This window comes from Pleurodeles waltl, chromosome 4_2 (assembly GCF_031143425.1).
Source record: "Pleurodeles waltl isolate 20211129_DDA chromosome 4_2, aPleWal1.hap1.20221129, whole genome shotgun sequence".
Classification (NCBI taxonomy): Eukaryota; Metazoa; Chordata; class Amphibia; order Caudata; family Salamandridae; genus Pleurodeles; species Pleurodeles waltl.
In genome coordinates, this window is record NC_090443.1 from 399644451 (window position 1) to 399666977 (window position 22527).

The following is a 22527-nucleotide window of genomic DNA, read 5'->3' on the forward strand; positions in this document are numbered from 1 at the left end:
CTTTCTCCAGTCCAGATGTAATCTGAGGTTTGAGGAACTGGGGTGCCATATTTATGCCTGAAGAGTGTCGTAGGGGATGATACAGTCACTAGCCAATGGGCTTCTAGGATCCTTCTCGCCCTATGAAGACTTCCAGCTATGTGTGGCATCTTGCATTCTCAGGTCACACTACTCTCTCTACTCTTAAAATATCTGCTACCTTCCTTGGTTGTTAGGAGCTTGGTAGCCTTCCCAAGAGACAGTACCTGTGGGCTTCACCCCATGGGAAAACTGGTTTGGCCACTGGTCTCCCCCTCTGTTCTCACTGCCAGCCTGTCTTCCTGGACAAAAGGACAGCTCTCCATGAGTGTGATCACCATTTGTCCACCAAAGGTGGCTTACCCTTTAAACTTCACTGTTTGGGCCAACACTCTGTCGGGCTTCCTGCAAAGGGTGGGTGTGAATAACACCACCCTGTTTTGCAGGCTTTTACTGTTCGTGAGCCTGGGAGTAGTTCACACTACTCCCCAGGAGGGTAGAAGGCTGTCTGGTGGCCAGCAACTGTGACGGCCTCCATATAAACTGGGCAACAGAGTGGCAATTTTCCAAAGGTTGCTTTTCTCTAAAAGTGACATTAAATTCTACTTGGGCCTCATGTTGGGTTGATCCCTTGAAGTACTCATTTCAGTAATCCCATTCAAAGGTTTGCCAGACTGTGAGGTTAGCCAGTAGTGCTGTACTAGTCATTGGGGCTACTAAATTTTCCACAGCAAAAACGACAATTTGGGAGTTTTTCTGTTAGGACATCATAAAGTTTATGTCCTACTTAATAATACACAGCTCCCTGCTTTAGGGCTTGATAGGTCTTCCTTAGGGGAGGCTCACATATATTTTGAAGAGAAGCGGGGTCTTTGTCATCAGTTTAAATGGCAAAGTCAAACTAGCAGTTTTAAAACTGTTCTTCCAGGCTGCAGTGGCATGCTGGGAAACATTTTGTACTTTGCCACATGCAGGGTGGCACAACTAGTGCTGCAGCCCTGGGTGTACACTCTAAATTACATGGTCTGAATGCCCTTGGTACCCTGTACTAGGGACTTGTAAGTAAGTCAGCTTATGCCAATTGGGTTAACCAATTAAACATACATTTTGAAATGAGTTAGAACATTGGCACTGAGGTCTGTTTAGCAGGTCTCAGCGCACTATAAGAGTAAAAAAAACAGCAGCATAAGACCGCAACTTTGGGGGTGATCATGCAAAAAGAGGTTCTTCCTTACAGTCAGAAAGTTATAAGGGACCACTTAGGGTGCTTTGGTGTTGATAGTGAAGGGGGTTTTAGTGTAACCGCTTAGTAGTTGCCCATCCTGTGCCCTGCTGTCAGGCCACTAGGTGGCCAGGCAGATTTGTGCCACATGCTGATAACATGCCCAACGAGATTCCCAGGTGGGCAGCTCGCCCCCCTACATTCATCACCAGAGTCCTGCTGCACCACGTCCTCCCAAGCCTTGTTCCGGGATGTCACCTCAAGACAGTTGTTCTTAATGTTTTGACTACTGCGGGCCCTCACTTAATTGCTAGAAGTTGGGGAGCTCAGCCTATGCCATTTCTATGAATTGAACCTCAAATGAATACACACAAATGTAGAGAAAAGTACACATCAAACAAATACACAGATTATGAAATATACAATTCACAAACAAAAAAAATACAAATATCACAAATTTGAATGAAGGGAAGGTTGAAGCTTTACAAAATGTAGCTTTATTTCCTCGAGATAAAGTGATATGCTAGACTCTGGCATATCATGGTGTCCTTTTTTGCTCCTAAAGGATTCTTTTTTTGTCTGCTCATATCAGTGCTTGAATTGAGGTCACCAATCTCTACTACTAGATTCAATTTGCTGTACTTGCACTGTTCCCTCCAATCAAGCTAAGGACAACAATGTAATTTGTAGCCACCAATGTCAAAATCACTTCTCATTTACAGAACGTTTTAACATTTTTAGTTTAGCTTTTTGCTGTTCTATGCATGTATACTTTAATAATTTTTTAATGAGGGGGCTGGCAGTACGTGGCTAACAAGGCCCTTAGCATATCTGATGGTCCACTATTACTCAGGGTTGACCTCTCGTCTTCAAGAAAGTCCACAGTATGTTACTTGTATGCCACCATGATGCCAGGCACAGCTACCATGTCTCAAAGAATGCTGACACAGTTGCCTCTGGTTAGCCACTTTCATGCAGTGATATCCAGTACTGATCTTCCCCTTTATACATTCATAGCACTACGCTGCAAACTAGATTATTAGTAGACACTTTTGAGTACTGATCTCATGGCCACTGTAGCCAAATTACTTTTCAAAGACAGTTTTTGGTATTTTACTGATAATTAGATGGTTTGTTTTCATTCAACCAGTTACACGTGGGTTTATTGAATACATAAAAGCACACTATTACACAGTAACAAGTCTAATAGAAGCTATTTATTAATGATGGACTTTCCAGCAGTGGTGGGCAGTTCCTGAACTTATCCTGAAATTCGTGTGACACGTTATCTAACTCTGCGTCTTCTCTCCATGCAGTCCGTGGCCTTACACTGTCTTCCAGCGGGGATTCGACCTGGTCCTTGGAGAGCAACCTTCAGACAAAATCTTCAGGTATGAGCGCATGGGCTAGTCCTTCACCTCAATCTGCCCACGAGCCTGGTGGGGGTAAAACAGAGTACTGCAGTTTGACCCTCACTGCACAGATGCTGCTGATGTACTTAGGCATATAATGTGATGCCTTGGACAGATAATCACTGTTCAATATAAGGTGTCCTGAAATAAAGTAGACTTTGTTAAACCTGCCACATTCCCACACACCCACATCTGAAAGCATGACCCAGTGGGATGCAGTCCTTCACACCACTGCAAATCTAGCCACTAGTGTGGCACTCAGATGAAAGCCTCACAGACACATGAGACACTCTGGTTCATTATGACTGATGTCATGAATGATATACAGATGCCTACTAATAGAGCCAATCTTACTAATAAGAACATAGTGTGCTTTAGTGATTTATCAGCAGTTATGCAGAACAGCATCGAACATTAAAATCCTTGCTTTCCCAACTTATCAACAGATGCCATGTGTGGTTAATCATTTATTGCAGGCTGTGCATTAGTTCTCTAATCTGTCAATTTTATTATCTCACAGAAGAATCCCAATCATCAATATAAAGTGTGGAGACTGTGCATATAGTAAACACTGTGCATCCACATTTGCCCAATGAATACGCTGTGTATCCATTTCTATGCCGGCTGCTTTGGTGTAGACTTACCTATAAAATTCTCTACAGCTCCTTCCTCCATAACATTTGTTGCTCCTAGCGTATTGCTATGTGTCTCCTTTTCTGAAAGACGCAAAAAAGAACAGATGGATGGAATGCTTAACAATGCAAACATTCACCCCCAGTCACAGATCTGGGATTAATCCAGTGTTTTTTTTGCTCACCATGCCACCCCAGTTTGGACCCAGCCATATGCAAATCAGTCTTGACCCCGTTCCCCATGGGAAGTTCAGCCCAAAATGCAAGCCAGGTCCTCTCTGGACCACAAAGAAGCATCCTAGGACCGGTTTCAGGGTATCACCCTCCATCAGCCAGGCTAGTTTGAATTCAGTGGCGCAGTGAGCACAGGAATCCACGTCTGGGCATACCCTTCCCATTTAGAGCAACAAATGCAAAATAGAATTGATAATGGATGGAATGCTTAACAATGCAAACATTCACCCCCAGTCACAAAGATCTGGGTTTAATCCTTCATTTTTGTGCTAACCATGCCAGCCCAGTTTGGATCCAGCCATATGCAAATCAGTCTTGACCCAGTTCCCCATGGGAACAGTCCAGCCCAAACTGCCAAGCCAGATCCTCTCTGGACCAGAAACAAGCATCCTAGGACCGGTTTCAGGGTATCATCCTTCATCAACCAGGCTAGCTTGAATCCAGTTGCTCAGTGAGCACGGAACCCACATCTGGGCACACCCTTTCCATTTAGGGCGACAAATGCAAAAAGAACAGATGATGGATGGAATCCTTAACAATGCAAACATTCACCCCCAGTCACAAAGATCTGGGTTTAATCCATCATTTTTTTGCTCACCAAGCCACCCCAGTTTGGACTCAGCTCTAAATAGAAAGGGTATGCCCAGATGTGGGTCCTGTGCTCACTACACCACTGGATTCAAGGTAGGCTGGCTGATGAAGGCTGATACCCTGAAACTGGTCCTAGGATGCTTTTTTCCGGTCACGGGAGGGCCTGGCTTGGCAGTTCAGGCTGGACTGTTCCCATGAGGAACAGGGTCAAGACTGATTTGCATATGGCTGGGTCCAAACTGGGCTGGCGTGGTGATCAAAAAAATGATGGATTAAACTCAGATCTTTGTGACTGGGGGTGAATGTTTGCATTGTTCAGCATTCTGTCCATCATCTGTTCTTTTTCCTTTTCTGAAAGAGCATCGAAATTCAGACATTCTTTGCCTTGTTAGAGCCTTTCTAAGTTGCTGCCTTCATGCTCTGTTAGTTTTAACCCTTTTAGATGCTTATTCCACTTGTCTGAATTCTACCTTTTCTACGGATGTGTGAACCTTTCTGTTCTTATGGTGATTCCCGGTCTTCAGGCATGGGTGCCTCTCCCTATTATTTCTCTTACTTGGATGTGCTCTTGTTTCCACACATGTCTGTTTACACACTATCTGTCTTCACTATTAATAAGTCTTTATGTTATATGCCTTTGGCAGGTTCACCTACACCCTTGGGGAAGGCATGTGGCTGCCTCTCAGTAAGAGCTTTGTGATTCCACCAGCCGAGCTGGCTATCAACCCCTCAGCCAAGTGCAAGACAGACATGACGGTCATGGAGGATGCTGTGGAGGTCAGGTGAGTGAGGATATACCAGCCAAGTCCTGCATGGCGTCAGACAAAATGGAGGCCAGTCAGAGACCACACACTGAAGAACCTCACACAAGTGAGAGTGATGACAAATCTAGAACTCAATGTAGGAATAAGTGAGCACGAAGATAAATGTTTTTTTTTCCTCGTATCTCTTCATTATTTTTTCTTGTAGTAGTGCATAAAATAGAATGCAGCATGATAGTCATCGGTACAGAAACAGGACATTGTGGTCGCACATGCGATGTATTCAAACTTTTGTTTCTTGCAATGTGAGTCAGAAGTTGGCTGAGAAACGCCGTGAGAAATCCATTAACAAGTAACAAGTCCACAAACACAACTAGTTCTGGAGAGCCATTCCGGAAATACACCTTCCAGGACATCACTATGTGCCACTTTGCCAGGGCCAGGTCCACAGATCTACAAACATGTTTGTATTATTTTTGCTTGTCAGTCCCAGTAAGTCCTTGGATACTAGTCTCCACGCTAATTCACTTAGCCAACCCAAATGAATATTTACATAGCAGATAAAATATGCAATGCGATGGAGTGATGGAGCATGGATGAAATTTATGTCTGTCATGTACAGCATAGTAAACGGGTACAGTGATATAGGATAGGTGTTTTATGCCTGTTGTGAACATGGGATATTACTTTGTGAGAAGTTTAGGTGCACACGTAACGCAAACTGTTTCCACAGTTGCAGATGATAGTGGTACTCAGTATTGAGCATATCTTCTGTAGTGAAAGACTGAAGTAATGTGAGACGGACAATGGGGTGGCAATGGTGTGGAGGACATAATAAAAGATGATAGGGAAGGAGAACACAGTGAGTATCCACTAAGTAAACATTTCAAGGTGAGACACAGTAAGAAAAGTTCAGTAGAAGAAAGATTACACAAGGGCTTCCTTTGTAGACATAGGCCCTCATTCTGACCTTGGCGGGCGGCGGAGGCCGCCCGCCAAAGTCCCGCCGTCAGGTTACCGTTCCGCGGTCGAAAGACCGCGGCGGTAATTCTGACTTTCCCGCTGGGCTGGCGGGCGGTCTCCTTCAGACCGCCAGCCAGCCCAGCGGGAAAGAGGCTTCCACGATGAAGCCGGCTCGGAATCGAGCCGGCGGAGTGGAAGCTGTGCGACGGGTGCAGTTGCACCCGTCGCGTATTTCACTGTCTGCACAGCAGACAGTGAAATACATTTAGGGGCCCTCTTACGGGGGCCCCTGCAATGCCCATGCCAGTGGCATGGGCACTGCAGGGGCCCCCAGGGGCCCCGCGACCCCCCCTACCGCCATCCGGATCTCGGCGGTCCGACCGCCGGGATCTGGATGGCGGTAGGGGGGGTCAGAATCCCCGCGGCGGTGCAGCAAGCTGCGCCGCCGCGGAGGATTCAATGGGGCCGCGGTACACTGGCGGGACCCCGCCAGTGGTGCCGGTCCGACCGCGGCTTTACCGCCGCGGTCGGAATCCCCATTGAAGCACCGCCGGCTTGTCGGCGGTGCTCCCGCGGTCCTCCGCCCTGGCGGTCAAAGACCGCCAGGGTCAGAATGAGGGCCATAGTATTTGAAGGCTTATTTGGGAGACACACTAAGGGTATACCTCGATAGAGGACACGGTATGTAAAAACTTCGATGGAAGACATAGTGAGGAAAGATTCAATAAAAGACGTAATAATTAAAGACTTCAGTGGAAGACTGAGAAAGAGGACTTATCAATTGAAGAAGCACTAATTTAACAGTGTATGAAGATTTTAATTAAATGCATCACAGTTGTAAACTTCATTGAAACTGAAAGAAAGTTTACTCTGTAATGGATGATGACTTCATAAGACAACCCATCCAATGAAGCCTTTAATTGAAAACTCAGTATCGCAAGGAAACATGAAAGACACGACAAAAGAAGTCTTCAATGAAAAATAATCAAATTATTGTACTAAGGATGTGTTTGAGGAACTGGTTGTAATAGTATAGTTCTTAAGTGATGATTCAGTGAAAATGATAGCGGCAAAAAGCATGGAGTAACAGAGTGTGTAACTGTTTCCCTTGGGAACTATCAAATGGTACATCTTTGAATATTCATGGAACTTTGTTCTGAGCCAATTCACAGGTGTTGGAAAAAAAGAATCTTAACATGAATGGACAGCTTCCCTAATTCCCTTGGCTATATAGAACTTTGTGAAAAGCTATAAGTAGTGTTCCTGCAGGGCTCCTAACAGTCCGATAGTGCATCAAATCCAACAGAATGCCATGGACGGGTACCCATGATCCTTATCTGTCCAATCAAGGATAGCATTGTGGTTATAGCAGTTCCTCTGCTAAGCACCTGTCTTTATTAAGTGTCTGGATTGGAGATCCCCATTTCTGTGTGCACCACGTCTAGTGTCTTACATACCCCCATCCCTGTCTTAAACGTATCTACTGTACCAAACTAACCAACACTGCCTGTACCCTTTTCTACAATCCTATATTCACCCTTTCTCTACGTGCACCCATATTTCCAATTGCACATTTCCGCATCCCTCATTGTACCTGTATCTCCTATGCACATTCTGCAATTCCTCAATGTGGTCACATCTCCTTTTCCACAACTTCAGTTCCTGTCAGTGCCTATATCTTTTCATCCAACTTCCTCATCACTGTCTTTTCCACATCTCCCCTCCCTCCTTGTGTCAATATCTCCTACCCCAAATCCAAACCCTCCATGTGCACATAACTCCTGTCTCTGCCACGTTCTGGCTGATTTCTGTTTCCAGCATCTGCCGAGCCAGGTTTCCAGCACAGGGCTTTCGTCCTTGGAGTTTTCTCCTGCAGATGTGATCTATAATACCTGCAGCAGAGAGGGCAGGACCAAGGCCTCTTAATATTCCATGTGTGCGGCAGGTACTGCCAATCATGGCTAAACATCACTTCCACTATGAAGACCTGCTTGCTCTTGCCATCAAAGTACATAAGAGGTTGAGCTTCTCCTGGAAGAAGTGGAAGTCAGTATGAAGGATACTACATAAGATATGTACTCATCACTGTCTCATCCTTCCTTTCTAAGCAGGCAGTTTTCCTCTTTGCAAGGCAAAAGTGAACTTCAGCTCAGGACTGCTATCACTTCATTAACCTTCCTCAGATCTCTGAGGTCGCTGCAAACCAGGCTGCCGGAAGGGAACCTATGTTGCACATCTACTGCCATAACCGCATCAACCTCTACAAAGTCACTGTATGCTTTACCTACCCTCTTCATCATCAAAGCGCCCATTGAACTTTTCTGGAAAACTGCTCTGCTCAATTAATGCCTGTTTAAAAGTTCATCCTGTCTTTATTTCATTCCATCTTGAAATGAGCCAGTATTATATGATTGGAAAATCTCTGTTTAGAAGCCTAAAGCCCCATCCCAACACAATGTCCCATATTTAAAATTTTATAGCGCCGCATTTGCGTCATTTTTTGACGCAAAAGCGGCTGAAACTAGCAAAATACAATTGTATTTTGTAAGTTTGCACCGTTTTTGAGTCAAGAAGTGGCGCAAATGCGGCGCCAAAAATTATAAAAATGGGCCAATATGTTTTGGAAGAAACACTCTCCCTTCGTCAGGATTTCATTGGAGCTTGTAAATGAAGGAGTGCCAGGGTTTCACCAGTCTAAATAGACATACTCTCAAATGCTCGGTTTTTCAGTTGAGTTATTTTAGTGCATTTGGGCCCATATTTATACTTTTTGACGCTAAACTGCGCTAACGCAGTTTAGCGTAAAAAAATTTAGCGCCGTCTAACGCCATTCTGAAGCGCCATGCGGGCGCCGTATTTATGGAATGCCGTTAGCCGGCGCAAGCAGACCGGCGCTGCCTGGTGTGCGTGGAAAAAAAACACGTAGACCAGGCAGCGCCGGCGTTGGGCAAAAATGACGTTAGGGCGTCTTAAAATGGGGCAAGTCAGGTTGAGGCAAAAAAATCGCCTCAACCCGATTTGCGCCATTTTTTTACGACGCCCAGACGCCATTTCATAACTCCTGTCTTAGTAAAGACAGGAGTCATGCCCCCTTGCCCAATGGCCATGCCCAGGGGACTTGTGTCCCCTGGGCATGGTCATTGGGCATAGTGGCATGTAGGGGGGCACAAATAAGGCCCCCCTATGCCACAAAAAAAATTAAAAAATATAAAAAATAATACTTACCTGAACTTACCTGAATGTCCCTGGGGTGGGTCCCTCCATCCTTGGGTGTCCTCCTGGGGTGGGCAGGGGTGGCAGGGGGGGTCCCTGGGGGCAGGGGAGGGCACCTGTGGGCTCATTTTGAGCCCACAGGCCCCTTAACGCCTACCCTGACCCAGGCGTTAAATTGTGGCGCAAATGCGGGGTTTTTTGACCCGCCACCTCCCGGGCGTGATTTTTGCCCGGGAGTATAAATACGACGCATTTGCGTCGCCGTCATTTTTTTAGACGGGAACGCCTTCCTTGCATCTCATTAACGCAAGGAAGGCGTTCACGCAAAAAAAGTGACGCTATTTGGCCATACTTTGGCGCTAGACGCGTCTAACGCCAAAGTATAAATATGGCGTTAGTTTTGCGCCGAATTTGCGTCGAAAAAAACGACGCTAATTCGGCGCAAACGGAGTATAAATACGGGCCTTGGTGTTTAATTAGTGCTTATTTGCTAGAGGCAAATACTTTCTCTTAAAACGTTTTAGTCAATGTAGCTGCCCATCACTATATACGTTGCATTTTTTTTTTTAACTCTGTGCTAGCACAGTGCCTTTGTCGATGCCTTTAAATCACCACCTGCACTAGGGTTAACCCTAACTCCATCCCCAACCACTTCTAAATCTAAATTGAATGTCTAACCCCAAACCTAACCTCAACTCACTAAACATTAACCTCAACGCAAACCCTTGCATCCTAACCTTCAAACCAAAACGTATTCTCTAAACCTGACAACGACACTCAACCCCAGTGTCAACTATTAGCCCTGAGCCTTACCCACCTGTGTACCTTAACCTAACACCAAACCCTAACGCAAAATCCTAGCCCTCAACCTTACACTTATCCTTATTCTTACCATTGGCGAGACCATGAACTTTAACCCAACCCTAACCATCACACAGAATACAGAAAATACACCGTTAGAAAGAGAACGAATTGTACTTACCCATTGATTTGCATTGGAGAAACAAACATTTTGAAAGAGAGAAGTAAAACAAAATATGACAAATATTAATATGTTGGGCAAAAATATGAAACTCTTTCTACAAAGCGGGGACGATTGGTGTGTGTGTTTATTTGTAAGGGTCTAACTGCAATTAAATTGTTTGGCAAATAAAAGGTTTGCAATGTAAAGGTAGGCACCAGGGTAAAAATTAACAAGCTAACAATATGATGAAATAGGGACTTCTGGCGATGCAGAGTAGTATGAACCTTAAATAGTATAAGATTAAAATCCAGTAAGACAAAAGAAAAGAAATGCCTTGAGACATTTCCTGGACATTAGATGGTCTGAAATGAGCTGCAGATTAAGAGAAACTGTCCATCACCACAGGGAAAGCACAGCCCCCGGTAGGAAACATCCTAAGTGTACAAGCTAAGCATGAAGGTACCAGTTGTCACGGGCAAGATGGAGCACACATTTGAAACGTTGAGATCAGGATAGAACAGATACGTGAGTGCAGAGAAAGATGAACAGTACAGGGATTCTTGCAAGGATTATATTTTTTAACTGCCAGCCATGATTCTGTTGACACTGGAAATTTATGATCAAGAAACAAGCTCCCAAAACCGTAGCCTGGACGTCACTGTGTGCAGAATGACGGTGATTTATTCTAAAAGTAGTTAAAAAGGAAGTGTCTTATTTCAAGACGTTCAGGTGAAAAAAGCAAGTCTTCACCATGGAGTTAATTCAGTCCTCCACTCAAGATCAAGAATAAAAGCCAAGTTCTAAACCTGGAGCATCAAGAAGGGCTGGGACAAAGCTGCAATGGCCAGTGACCAGCAGCCCAGCGATGAGCAACTCAGCAATGGACTAAGAACCCAGCGATGAGCAACTTAGCAATGGACTAAGAACCCTATCTGAAAATAGCCACCCTCAAATCAGGATATTCAGTTTGCGCACTGACTGAAAATTAATTAGGCAGGTCACTATTTGCACCCCCCATTTGATTGGCTGCAGAAACAGGATCTGAGGACTGCAAGGGGCAGCAGATCTCTGTCCCTACATTTACATTCCCAAACCATAAACATTTTTTAATGCAGCCTGTGTCCCTTAGAGGAGGAGGCGCTGGTTTAAACAATATATATTCAATTAGGTAAGGAATCAGGGGAGCAGGCAGTCGTCCTCTGGACCACTGCGTGGTTCCACCAAGCCAACAGTATATTTCCCAAAGGAAAAGGAGAGCTTCCCCTTTGCGAATCAGTTACCACCCCAAGTCTGGTATGGGTAACTGATCAATGGTTTGTGACTGCAACTATGGTGATAAACCATAGATACATACCTTTGCAAGTTTTAAATAGGAGAGGGACAATCCTTTCACATCCATCCGATTTCCAATTGCGAAAGGGCAGTGGAAAAACTATTTAGACTCCTAAAGAGGCTTTTGTTCATTGCAAACTGTCCTTTTGTGCTTGGAAACCCCATAGTTTTGCAAAGCGCAGGGCCGCAAAAGGGCTTTGTACATTCAGCCCTAAGATCTCTGGTGTCTATTGAAATGACACTAGTTAGCCCACGCTCAGACTATGATACCTCCACACTGCCTCAGAGTCTAGTAGAAATTAATCCAAACATGATCTAGTTATTGGTGTCTCTATAGAACACCAAACCAAGTGGCATATTTATACTCCGTTTGCGCCGGAATTGCGTTGGTTTTTTTGACGCAATTTCGATGCAAAACTAACTCCATATTTATACTTTGGCGTTAGACGCGTCTAGCGCCAAAGTCCATGGAGTTAGCGTCATTTTTTAGAGTGGACACCTACTTTGCGTTAATTATATGCAAGGTAGGCGTTCCCGTCTAAAAAATCGACTCCGAGACATGTGCGTCGGATTTATAGTCCCGGGCAAAAATCACGCCCGTGAGTGGGCGGGTCAAAAAAAATGACATACGGCCGCTTTTGCGCCGTTTTTTAGCACCTGCAAAAGGCAGGCGTTAAGGGACCTGTGGGCTCTGAAGGAGCCCAGAGGTGCCCTCCCATGCCCCCAGGGACACCCCCTGTCACCCTTGCCCACCCCAGGAGGACACCCAAGGCTGGAGGGACCCATCCCAGGGACATTAAGGTAAGTTCAGGTAAGTATTTTTTTTTTTTTTTTTGTGGCATAGGGGGGCCTGATTTGTGCCCCCCTACATGCCACTATGCCCAATGACTATGCCCAGGGGACAGAAGTCCCCTGGGCATGGCCATTGGGCAAGGGGGCATGACTCCTGTCTTTGCTAAGACAGGAGTCATTTCTATGGGGGTTGGGAGTCGGAAAAAATGGCGCAAATCGGGTTGAGGCGAAAAAATTGCCTCAACCTGACTTGCCCCATTTCTTGACGCCCAAGCTCCATTTTCCCCTACGCCGGCGCTGCCTGGTGTACATCGTTTTTTTTAACGCACACCAGACGGCGCCGGCGGCTAACGCCGGCTAACGTCATTCAATAAATACGGCGCCCGCATGGCGCTTCAGAATGGCGTTAGCCGGCGCTAATTTTTTTGACGCAAAACTGCGTTAGCACAGTTTTGCGTCAAAAAGTATAAATATGGGCCCAAGTCACTCAATCAGATTGCGGTACATAGTGTTCGGGTACATTTCTCAATCTGTCACTCTGCACTAGAATCATACCAATAGTGAATTGTGAAATGGGTAGTTCCCAGGAATCCAGTGTCTAGCCTTGTAAAGTTAGAACACATTCTGCATGCATTTACCTCTTGTTCGTCTCATGCTAGACCGTCTTTTCCAGGGCATCCTTCCAGTCTGTCGCCGTGTAGTTATAAGTGCATAGATGGTATTGGGTGTGTTCTTGGGTTGAACTACTCCCCTCTCAATCTTGATTTCCATTAATATGATCTCCTTATGGGACCTCACTACCTTCCTCTGCTTATGTATGTGGCGGCAGGGGGATTTTTTGGAGGTGATTTTGTAGATACACAGATCAGCTACACAGTAGACTTATGCATTAAAGCCCATTGCTCACCATCTTCAGGAAGAACCTCAAGACGTGGCTCTTCGGATGAAGCCCCCCACACCACCCAAGTGCCTTGAGACCCTCACGGGTGAGTAGCCGTGCTTTACAAATATTGATTGATTGATTGATTAAACCTATTTACAGGATGGAGCCACGAGACTCCGCACTTGCAATATCAGTGCATCATGTCTGAAATATGAACAGGAGCAACTGACTGACCGGGCTATACTCGAAACAGTAAAAATCACCTTCATTTTAGGGCTATGTCATGGAACCCCACTTGGTGAAGACAAGTCAATAAGAATTCTGTGGTTGACTGGGTCTGCTGCTGCTGACAGGTCTAACATTTTCAGGGTAGATACATCATAAGTCCATTTTTTCCTTTAAAGCGTCCGTGGGGTGTTGAACACTAAATTGTGGTTTTTCTATCAACCTTGTTAATATTGTATCCATGGTTTCTGCCCCCAACACACAAAGTAGATGTGAAGCAGTAAATCTTTACTTATAAGTGCATATCTTGAAGATTTGGTGGCTGTCGATCTTGTGAATATACTGTTACTATAGGTTGATATAAACACTGTATGTTGACATACAACCATTGAAAGACATTAATCCAGGGTAAGCAGAATCAGCAGCTACCACTGCTGACACTGTCCTTGCTACCTCTAGCATAGGTGCATGAAGGAAGAAGCAGAAACATAAAGTAGCAATAGTTCTAGGAGCCATGTTTGTCCATAGTTTATTTTGCCTTACCTTTCCTCTAATCCTCTTAAAAGGCTAAAGAGGGGCTAAGGTCTGAATCAATGAGTATGAATCCATCAGAATGGAGACATATACTCATTCAATGCCCTAAGCAGGTCTACACCCAGCCAGAAGGAGGACAAAAAGTTCAGTACCTTAATGAATTTTTGAATCACTCCAATACCATACTGGGATAAAGGAGATAGAAGCACAGAGAAAATTGTGAAGGATTATTAGGTGAAGAAAAGGTTTAACAGCCGAATTACCACTGCATGTTTCATCACAATGGCATACTGAGCATCTCGAGGGAGGAGTTGGTCAGTGCTTGCAAGTAAGGGAGAAAGAGTAACAACTTAGCTGACCATTTATCCATGAGGGAGTGGGAACTTTTACTTTCTTGAATAAGGGTTGTGTTTGATCTAATGTTAGAAGAACAAAAAATGAGATCAGGCCTCATGACGGTTTATTAACCACAGAGTTGCAATCAGTGGGTGGAATGGAATTACAGAAGTGTAGCTACTCCCTGACTAACAGTACCTCTGTGCAATTGAGAAGTGCTGGTACTTGCCCATTAAAAGTATTGAACCATGCTGAGAAGTGCAGGTACTCTCTCTTTCAAATGAAAGAAGTGTAGGTACTCAGCTCCTGTGAGTATCGGCCCACTTACAGCACTAGTTGCAATGGAACAAATCAAGAAGCCCTGCAACTAGAATTGAAACTAAAATACTGCAGTGAATCAGGAATGCCTTTGTTGCTCAATGCATTGCATTCTGCATTTTTGACTGCACATCTTTGCTGGATGGCCATGGACCCTGTCAGCTAATCTGACTGACTGAAAGAATTTAGGGCCAAACGGCTCATTTTGCAGAATCGTGCCATTTGCAACCGGAAAAATGCCTTTTCAAATGCACAAAATGCAAAATGTGATTTCGTAACTTGTTCCGAATGGCAATTTGCATTTGCAATTCTATATTTGGAAGGAGCGTTCTTTGGGCGGCCCTTCCAAAAACTGAATAAGTATTACATGTATTTACTGTTTTATGACCAAATTCTAGTTGCAAAACAGGAATACTATTCCACCATTTTAAAAGTGTTGGGACCCTTTCCCATTTGAGAGAGTTGAAAAAATATTTTTTAAGTGCAGCCAGTGCTCTTAAAAAAAATTTATCTTCAAAGTTTCATTTTATTGGTTTTAAACACATCCCGTTTTTCTTAAGGGAAAACGGACTGCATTAAAAAAATGCTTTATGGAAAAGCAACCACAGACATGGTAGTCTGCTGTCCTCAGTAGGCCGCCATCCCTGTAATGGCTGCAATTCCTAATGGGTCACAAATTGCAACATACCTCATTAATATTCATGAGGTCGATTTGCAACTTACTAGGAATCGCTGTTTGGAAATAAACCATTTTATACATTAGGGGCATATTTATACTCCGTTTGCGCCGAATTTGCGTCGTTTTTTTCGACGCAAATTCGACGCAAAACTAACTCCATATTTATACTTTGGCGTTAGACGCGTCTAGCGCCAAAGTTCATGGAGTTAGCGTCATTTTTTTGCGTGAACACCTTCCTTGCGTTAATGATATGCAAGGTAGGCGTTCCCGTCTTAAAAAATGACTGCGATGCATATGCGTCGTATTTATACTCCCGGGCAAAAATGACGCCCGGGAGTGGGCGGGTCTAAAAAACCCGCATTTGCACCGGATTTTAGCGCCTGGGTCAGGGCAGGCGTTAAGGGACCTGTGGGCTCAGAATGAGCCCAGAGGTGCCCTCCCCTGCCCCCAGGGACGCCCCCTGCCACCCTTGCCCACCCCAGGAGGACACCCAAGGATGGAGGGACCCACCCCAGGGACATTAAGGTAAGTCCAGGTAAGTATTTTTTTTAATTTATTTTTTGTGGCATAGGGGGGCCTGATTTGTGCCCCCCTACATGCCACTATGCCCAATGACCATGCCCAGGGGACAGAAGTCCCCTGGGCATGGCCATTGGGCAAGGGGGCATGACTCCTGTCTTTGCTAAGACAGGAGTCATTTCAATGGGGGATGGGCGTCGTAAAAAAATGGCGCAAATCGGGTTGTGGCGATTTTTTGGCCTCAGCCTGACTTGCACCATTTGTGGACGCCCATACGCCATTTTCCCCCTACGCCGGCGCTGCCTGGTGTACGTCGTTTTTTCAACGCACACCAGACAGCGCCGCCGGCTAACGCCGGCTAACGTCATTGAATAAATAGGGCGCCCGCATGGCGCTTCAGAATGGCGTTAGCCGGCGCTAATTTTTTTGGCGCAAAACTGCGTCAGCGCAGTTTTGCGTCAAAAAGTATAAATATGGCCCTAGGAGTATCAATTTGGAGTTAATCGCAATTAGGAAATTGGTATTCCTGATGTGTGAGTACATCTGGCCCCAAGAGCCTGATTTAGAGTTTGGCAGATGGGTATTTCACCACAAACGTGGCGGTGTACCCTGTGTGTCAAAGTGATGTCCGCTTCGACTATTTTGAGTTGGGGGCATCATGTTTCAGACATGCGTGGCTCCTCCGGTGGAAAACATACACTGACGAGCCAACCAAAGTAGTGCTGTCGGCGTATCTTCATCACAATATCTGCCCTATCTATATTGCATGGTCTGATACATTTTTTCATATCAGGACCAAGAGCAGCAAGGCTGCCTTGGGCCCATGGTGCAAGCAAGGAAGGTGGCCTCTGTGACTGCTGTGGGGGTAGTAAAATACAGCAATTTCCTGGGGTCAGTGGACCCCTCAGGGCTTTGGGCATTGGTGCCACTGTACCTGCAGCACCAACGGCATCTTGGTTTTCTTCTTTTCAGAAACAAGCTCAGCCCCCCCGACAGACTGCAGGCCTTGAGACTGTTGGTGACTCAAGAAGGTCAAATTGCCGGAAATTCCACTGTTTCCCATGCGCTTCCATTTTAGCCTGAACCTTATTCCTTTTCAGTCAGTGCCTCAAAATGGTCCAGACCGAAAGGCAGCCTGTTCGCTCGATATGAAACGCATAAAAAAGCAATCAATGTTTCAAATGTTCTCTTTGTTTTAAATTGATAGGTCGCATTCGGAGCAGAGGCATTCCTTTTTTTCCATTTCCAAAGTAGTCTGTTCCCTACGTTAATAAGATTCCGTCCACTGTCACCCTCCCCATTCACGTTCAGACAAGCGTTCGAGCATCTTAAATTAATTGTATGTAGCAGCGTTCTCAGCCCCTCCCCCGCACCCCTCACTGAGGGAGGAAATGACGCTCCTGGTGGCACCCTTCAGCCAGGCCTCAAGGACCTCGCTGTCTGATATGGATTGATATTACCTGTAACAAATGCCTTCTCTATCGGCAGCTATACAGCTGACATCTTAGTGACAGGCGCCCTATCCCGGATTTAATGAGCAGCTGCTGGAACGATCTCTCGGGCCTAAAAATAAACTCCAGCACCCATTCTGTATCAGAGAGAATGTATTTTTCTTCCGCTCCTCCCACCCTTCATTATTTCTTAATGCTGCTTTCCTTTAATGGTGCACATTAATCTCGTGAAATATGTGCTTATAATGACACTAGTGTCTGCACTGCGAAAATACTTAACTTAGTAGCGGGGTAAAAAAAAAATAATAATAACCACTGGGCCTCTAAGGCTTAGGGCCTCGTTGCAGCTCTGGCGCTAGCGGTAATTAGAGCGCAAATTATATTTGCACCTATGTCGTCACCAACGCGAATTTAGAGATGAGAGGAAATCAAGGGGCATATTTATACTCTGTTTGCGCCGAATGTGCATCAAAAATTTTGATGCACATTCGGCGCAAACCTTGCCCCATATTTAAACACTGACGCCCGACCCCGTGGACGTCAAAATTCCACCGTGTGCGTCATTTTTTGGAAGCGGGAAACTGCCTTGCGTTAATGATATGCAAGGTAGGCATTCCCTTCCAAAAAATGACTTTAAGGCCTGTGCGCCTTATTTATACCCCAGCGTCATTTTGACGCACAGGAGGGGGTGGGCCTTAAAAAACGGCACACAGCCTGATGTGCGCCGTTTTTTAACGTCTGGGTCAGGGCAGGTGTTAAGGTATCTGTGGGCTCGGAAGGAGTCCAGAGGTGCCCTCCCCTCCCCCCAGGGACACCCCCTGCCACCCTCGCCCACCCCTGGAGGACACCCATGGATGGGGGGACCCATCCCAGGTAAGTTAAGGTAAGTTCAGGTAAGTACTTTTTAAAGTTTTTTTAAGTGGCATGGGGGGCCTAATTTTGGCCTCCCTACATGCCACTGTGCCCAATGACCATGCCCAAGGGACAGAAGTCCCCTGGGCATGGCCATTGGGCAAGGGGGCATGACTCCTGTCTTTGCTAAGACAGGAGTCATGTCAATGGGGATTGTGCGTCAAAAAATGGCGCAAGTCCGGTTTGAGGCATGATTTTTGCCTCAGACCTGACTTGCACCATTTTTTGACGCACAACCCCCATTGTTCCCTACGCCGGCGCTGCCTAGTGTGAGTCATTTATTTTTTACTCAGACCAGTCCGCAGCGCCAGCTAACGTCATTCCTTAAATAAGGCGCCCGCATGGTGCGTTGGAATGGCGTTAGCAGGCGGTAAAATTTTTGGCGCACAACTGCGTTGGCACAGTTGTGCGTCAAAAGGTATAAATATGGCCCCAAATTTGCTTGCGCTAGCGGTAAATAGAGCGCAAATGATATTTAGAGATGGGTGCAAATCAGATCTGCTCGTACTTTCTCTGTTGTGCTTCCAGCTACAGTGGCATAATGCACTTGAGGGGACCCCAAGCAAAGTACCTGGCGAGGCCCCCTCCCACCTGGATCTAAGCAGGGGCCTGCCGCTGGTGCACAGTGTATTTTGCTAAGAGGGCCCCTTGGAGCGCACCCCCTACACCCTGGGGGCTCAGGGGCTTTTATTACGCCACTGGCCAGCTCTTACCTTGTACCTAGAACAAAACAAGCATTTGCAATGCAATGGGTCTCGCATTTGCTTGAGTTAAAGCTATTGGTGTTGTAAATTCATAATTGGACTTTTCGTGCCACATAAATTGCTCAGCTCTGCCTCATAATTTGGTCTTTCCTGCCACATAATTCCAGTGGCCCTGCATTTAACTAAAGCACTTCCATTTACCTTCTTCCTCTATCTGCAGCCAAAAATGAAAATGTTGCAATTTAGCACCCTAATTTAAATCTGCCATGCTAATCCCAACAGAATACCACTTTCACCACCCTACCATCAGAGTTGCTGGCTGGCTAACACAATTCCCAAAACAAGACACCCACAGAGGAGTAACAAGAGAAATAAACTAGAATTGTCTCCCAAACATATCAAGAGTGTTCAAACAGTCATAGTGTAATAAGTATGTTACGCGGACGCCACAGTGATAATAGCATTTGTAAGAAACATGGTCATGTTACCCTATAGTTAACCACTAGATGGCATAACCACATTAAAAGAAACTGACTGAAAGCATTGCAGTATAACCAAATATTTATCTCCTAGATGAAATAGTGGATTACACATTTTCATGTGTAACAGGCCTACTATCATTATATTACAAACAAGACCCTTAATACACAAACAACTGTCTGCTGTAAAACAAAAGTTCCAGCCATGAAAGAGATTAAAAATACATTGAATGGAGGGAGGGGTTATTAATTTGGGGTCCACACTAACCTAGTGTTGGGACCTAGAGATGATCTTGACAGAATGAGCAGGTTGTGGTAAACATTTTGAAGGTGGTCCCATTGTCATAGGACCACCATAGGCTGAGTTATGAGCAAAAATGTTTTGGAAAAGATTACCCTGCAAAGCATTATGGGGCAACCGAGTACAGCAAATATTGAATGTTGACTGTAATGCTCAGAACAGCCCCTAGAGGACACAGTAAAAATATCATTTATAAGAAACATGGTCATGTCACCATATAATTATCCCCTAGAGAACATAACCCCATGAAAATAGAACGGCACAAAGTAACGTAGTGCAATCATATGTTTAACCTCTAGATGATGTAGTATATTACACATTTTCAGGCCTAGCAGGCCTACTACAATACTAAGGCCCTCAGAACTTAAACTACTCCAAACTGTCAAACAAAAGTTCCAACCACAAGAGAACTTAAAAAGGGACTGAATGGTGGGAGGGGTTATTTTTATGGGGTCCCCACTAACCTAGTGTGGGGACCCAGAGGAAGAGTGTGTCATGCTGAATGTTTTGGTGGTAGTCCCATTGTCCTAGGACCACCACAGGCTGAGTTATGGGCAAACATATTTTGAAAAAGAATGCTTGCAAAGCATTATGAGGCATCTTTTCTTGAGTGCAGTGATTATTGTAGTATCGGCACTCCCGCTGTGCCGGAAGAGCCACATTGGATTTTTGTGTTTTTTAGTAAAGTATTTATCAATTATAAGTGTTTTTGGGAAAGCTATGGAGCGAGAAAGGGAGAGACAAACAAATGACTCTGATTAGGTAACTGTGTGAACAATGTGGCCAGTGCTCCAATACCACCGATGGAGTTTGCGGTTTTGGCGCTGTGAGGGCCGTGGCTGCAGTGGAGCCCGAAGGGGAGAGACAAAGGAACAATTTTTTTTGCCCATGCTGAAGTATATCAGCAATCGTGCAATTATCCACGTAACAGGATCAGTCTGCAAGGTGGTAACAAAACCACCCAAGGTGGGCCAAACATAAAGCAATCACAAATGACATCAAGGGATTTTTGAAAGGCAGGCCCATGAACAAGAGAAAGTGATGGGCGTGAGGTGGGCGTGGTTAAAAGCCCACAATACTTACAACAGGTCAAAGAGCTTACGCGTTCGACCTAAACAAATGTAAAACATTTTGGTAGAAATGCATGTAAAATTGGTGCAAAGATCGTTTATTGCCCATTTTACCCTGCAGACTGCAAATCAAGCCCACAAGTGGGTGGGAACACAGATCAAAGAGCGACTGGAAAAAAATGCATGTCACTGGACCTTTATTTTGGAGTAGGGTGTAAATGGTCTGCGTTGAATGTGTGCAGTGGTTTTCCCCAGCAAATTAATTTGAGAAAATGTTTAAAACATACTTCTGTAACCTAGTTAATTTCAAATCTGTTCATCTTTTGCAAAATCTCCATCATCAGAAGAGTAGATAGTGCCAATACATGCAGCATTCCAGTTATTTATTTGTAAACACATTTTTTATAGTGCTGCAATTGCCTTTCTGTTACTTCAGAGCACTGTAATAACAGCAGAGTGCAGATAAACGGGAAGAGTTAGCCGATATCAGTCAATAGTGAGATGCAACTTTTCCATTGTCATTCCCTCCGTGTTGTTTGGCTCTGACCTCTGACCTGAAATGACTTGGGCCAGTGGTTCCCAAACTTTTTCGACCTGCAGCTCCCTTGACCTATTGACTGTTGGCCACGGTTCCCCATTATATTACTTTTTTTTTGGGGGGGGGGTCAATGTAAGCCCAGCCTTGGGAGTATTCCATTATTCTCCCTGAAAGTAATTGAGATGAAACCGATGAAGGTATTATACACACAAGACAAGGGCTTTGAATTAGCCCTCTTCATCTACTGGTCTGTTCAGCTGTCAGTCCCACTTTGCTCCCGCCTGCCATAACATATAACAAAAGGTAATGGTTAAACCCACTTCATCCATTAGGTATCTTGCAATGTGAGTGGCCACATTTTGCCTGATCACATGTACATAGCTGACTGATAAGAACTGCACTTCAGTGCCACAGCTGGTGTTCCTTGGCTGCTCGGCCAAACATATATGTTTAGATTGTTTATATTTCGGCATGTTACATAGGTTTGCAAGTAAATAAATAAATAAAAAGCTTAAGCATACCAGTGACAGACATACTGCCTTTTCGAACAATACTTGAGTTTGCAATGCTTATAACAGAACAGAGATGTAATTCTTGCTGCATGTGCACACAAATATACAAAGAATGCGCTGTTCAGCCCTACTTTAAAAGGCATGCAGCATGCACATTTTTACTGAAATGGGTTCAGTACCATTAAAAATTCCCAGAAAAAGAAACAGTTTTGTGACATATGTACAGAATTAAGTTTAAAACTATTGCGTATTCCTCTGAAAAATGTAATCTGGAAGGGAAATGTACCTGAATCGTTGTATTGCTGTTTTCTTTATTAATTTGAAGTTTAGGGCTGCAAACACTACAGAACTTGTCTGGGGTAGAAAACGAGAGAACGTCACTGAGGGGAATTTTAAGTTTCAGTGATGAGTGTTAGAAGCTAGCCACAAGTTTTTGTTTTTGGGAGGCGGATTTGGGGAATTGTGCCAAATTAACAAGCATTAGACAAATCTAGAGGATGGCTCAGTGGGTTCAGCGGCTAAAACAAAAAGCTACAGTTACTCACCTGCTGCTTACATGTTTTCTGGACTGGAACATCGTTATACTATTTAATTCACATTTATATATCCAAGGAAATTCATACAAGAATACATGTAATCAAAGCGGAAAACTAACCCCCAAGCTAGATCCCATGTTGCCGGCTTAACGCAGGGAAGAAATGTGTAGAGCATCTCTGCAATTGAACAGTGTGTTCCTTTTAGTGGAGACATGTCAGTCCGCACAGGGTAGTACAGATCAAATCATTTCTGAGGTCGCATCTTCAAGGAGGAGAGGGTCGACGGGTGATCGCTTCTCTGAATAATCTTCCGGTTGCATTAGAGGAGGGAGATTTGATGTTACTGTACAACTTGATCTCCACTAATTGTGAAACCCGCCTGATTCATGCTCAGAC

At 44.8% G+C, this 22527-nt stretch overlaps 1 protein-coding gene across 3 annotated transcripts in view; it reads left to right on the plus strand.

Annotated features, from left to right (window-relative positions):
• The window catches only part of ASTN1 (astrotactin 1), a 536836-nt gene that overhangs the window by 339959 nt on the left and 174350 nt on the right, over positions 1 to 22527 (plus strand). For all 3 annotated transcript variants that reach the window (XM_069231561.1, XM_069231562.1, XM_069231563.1), the window contains 2 exons: positions 2557 to 2631; positions 4754 to 4891. In XM_069231561.1, the coding sequence (XP_069087662.1) occupies positions 2557 to 2631; positions 4754 to 4891 (213 nt within the window). The remainder of the gene's footprint in view (positions 1 to 2556; positions 2632 to 4753; positions 4892 to 22527) is intronic.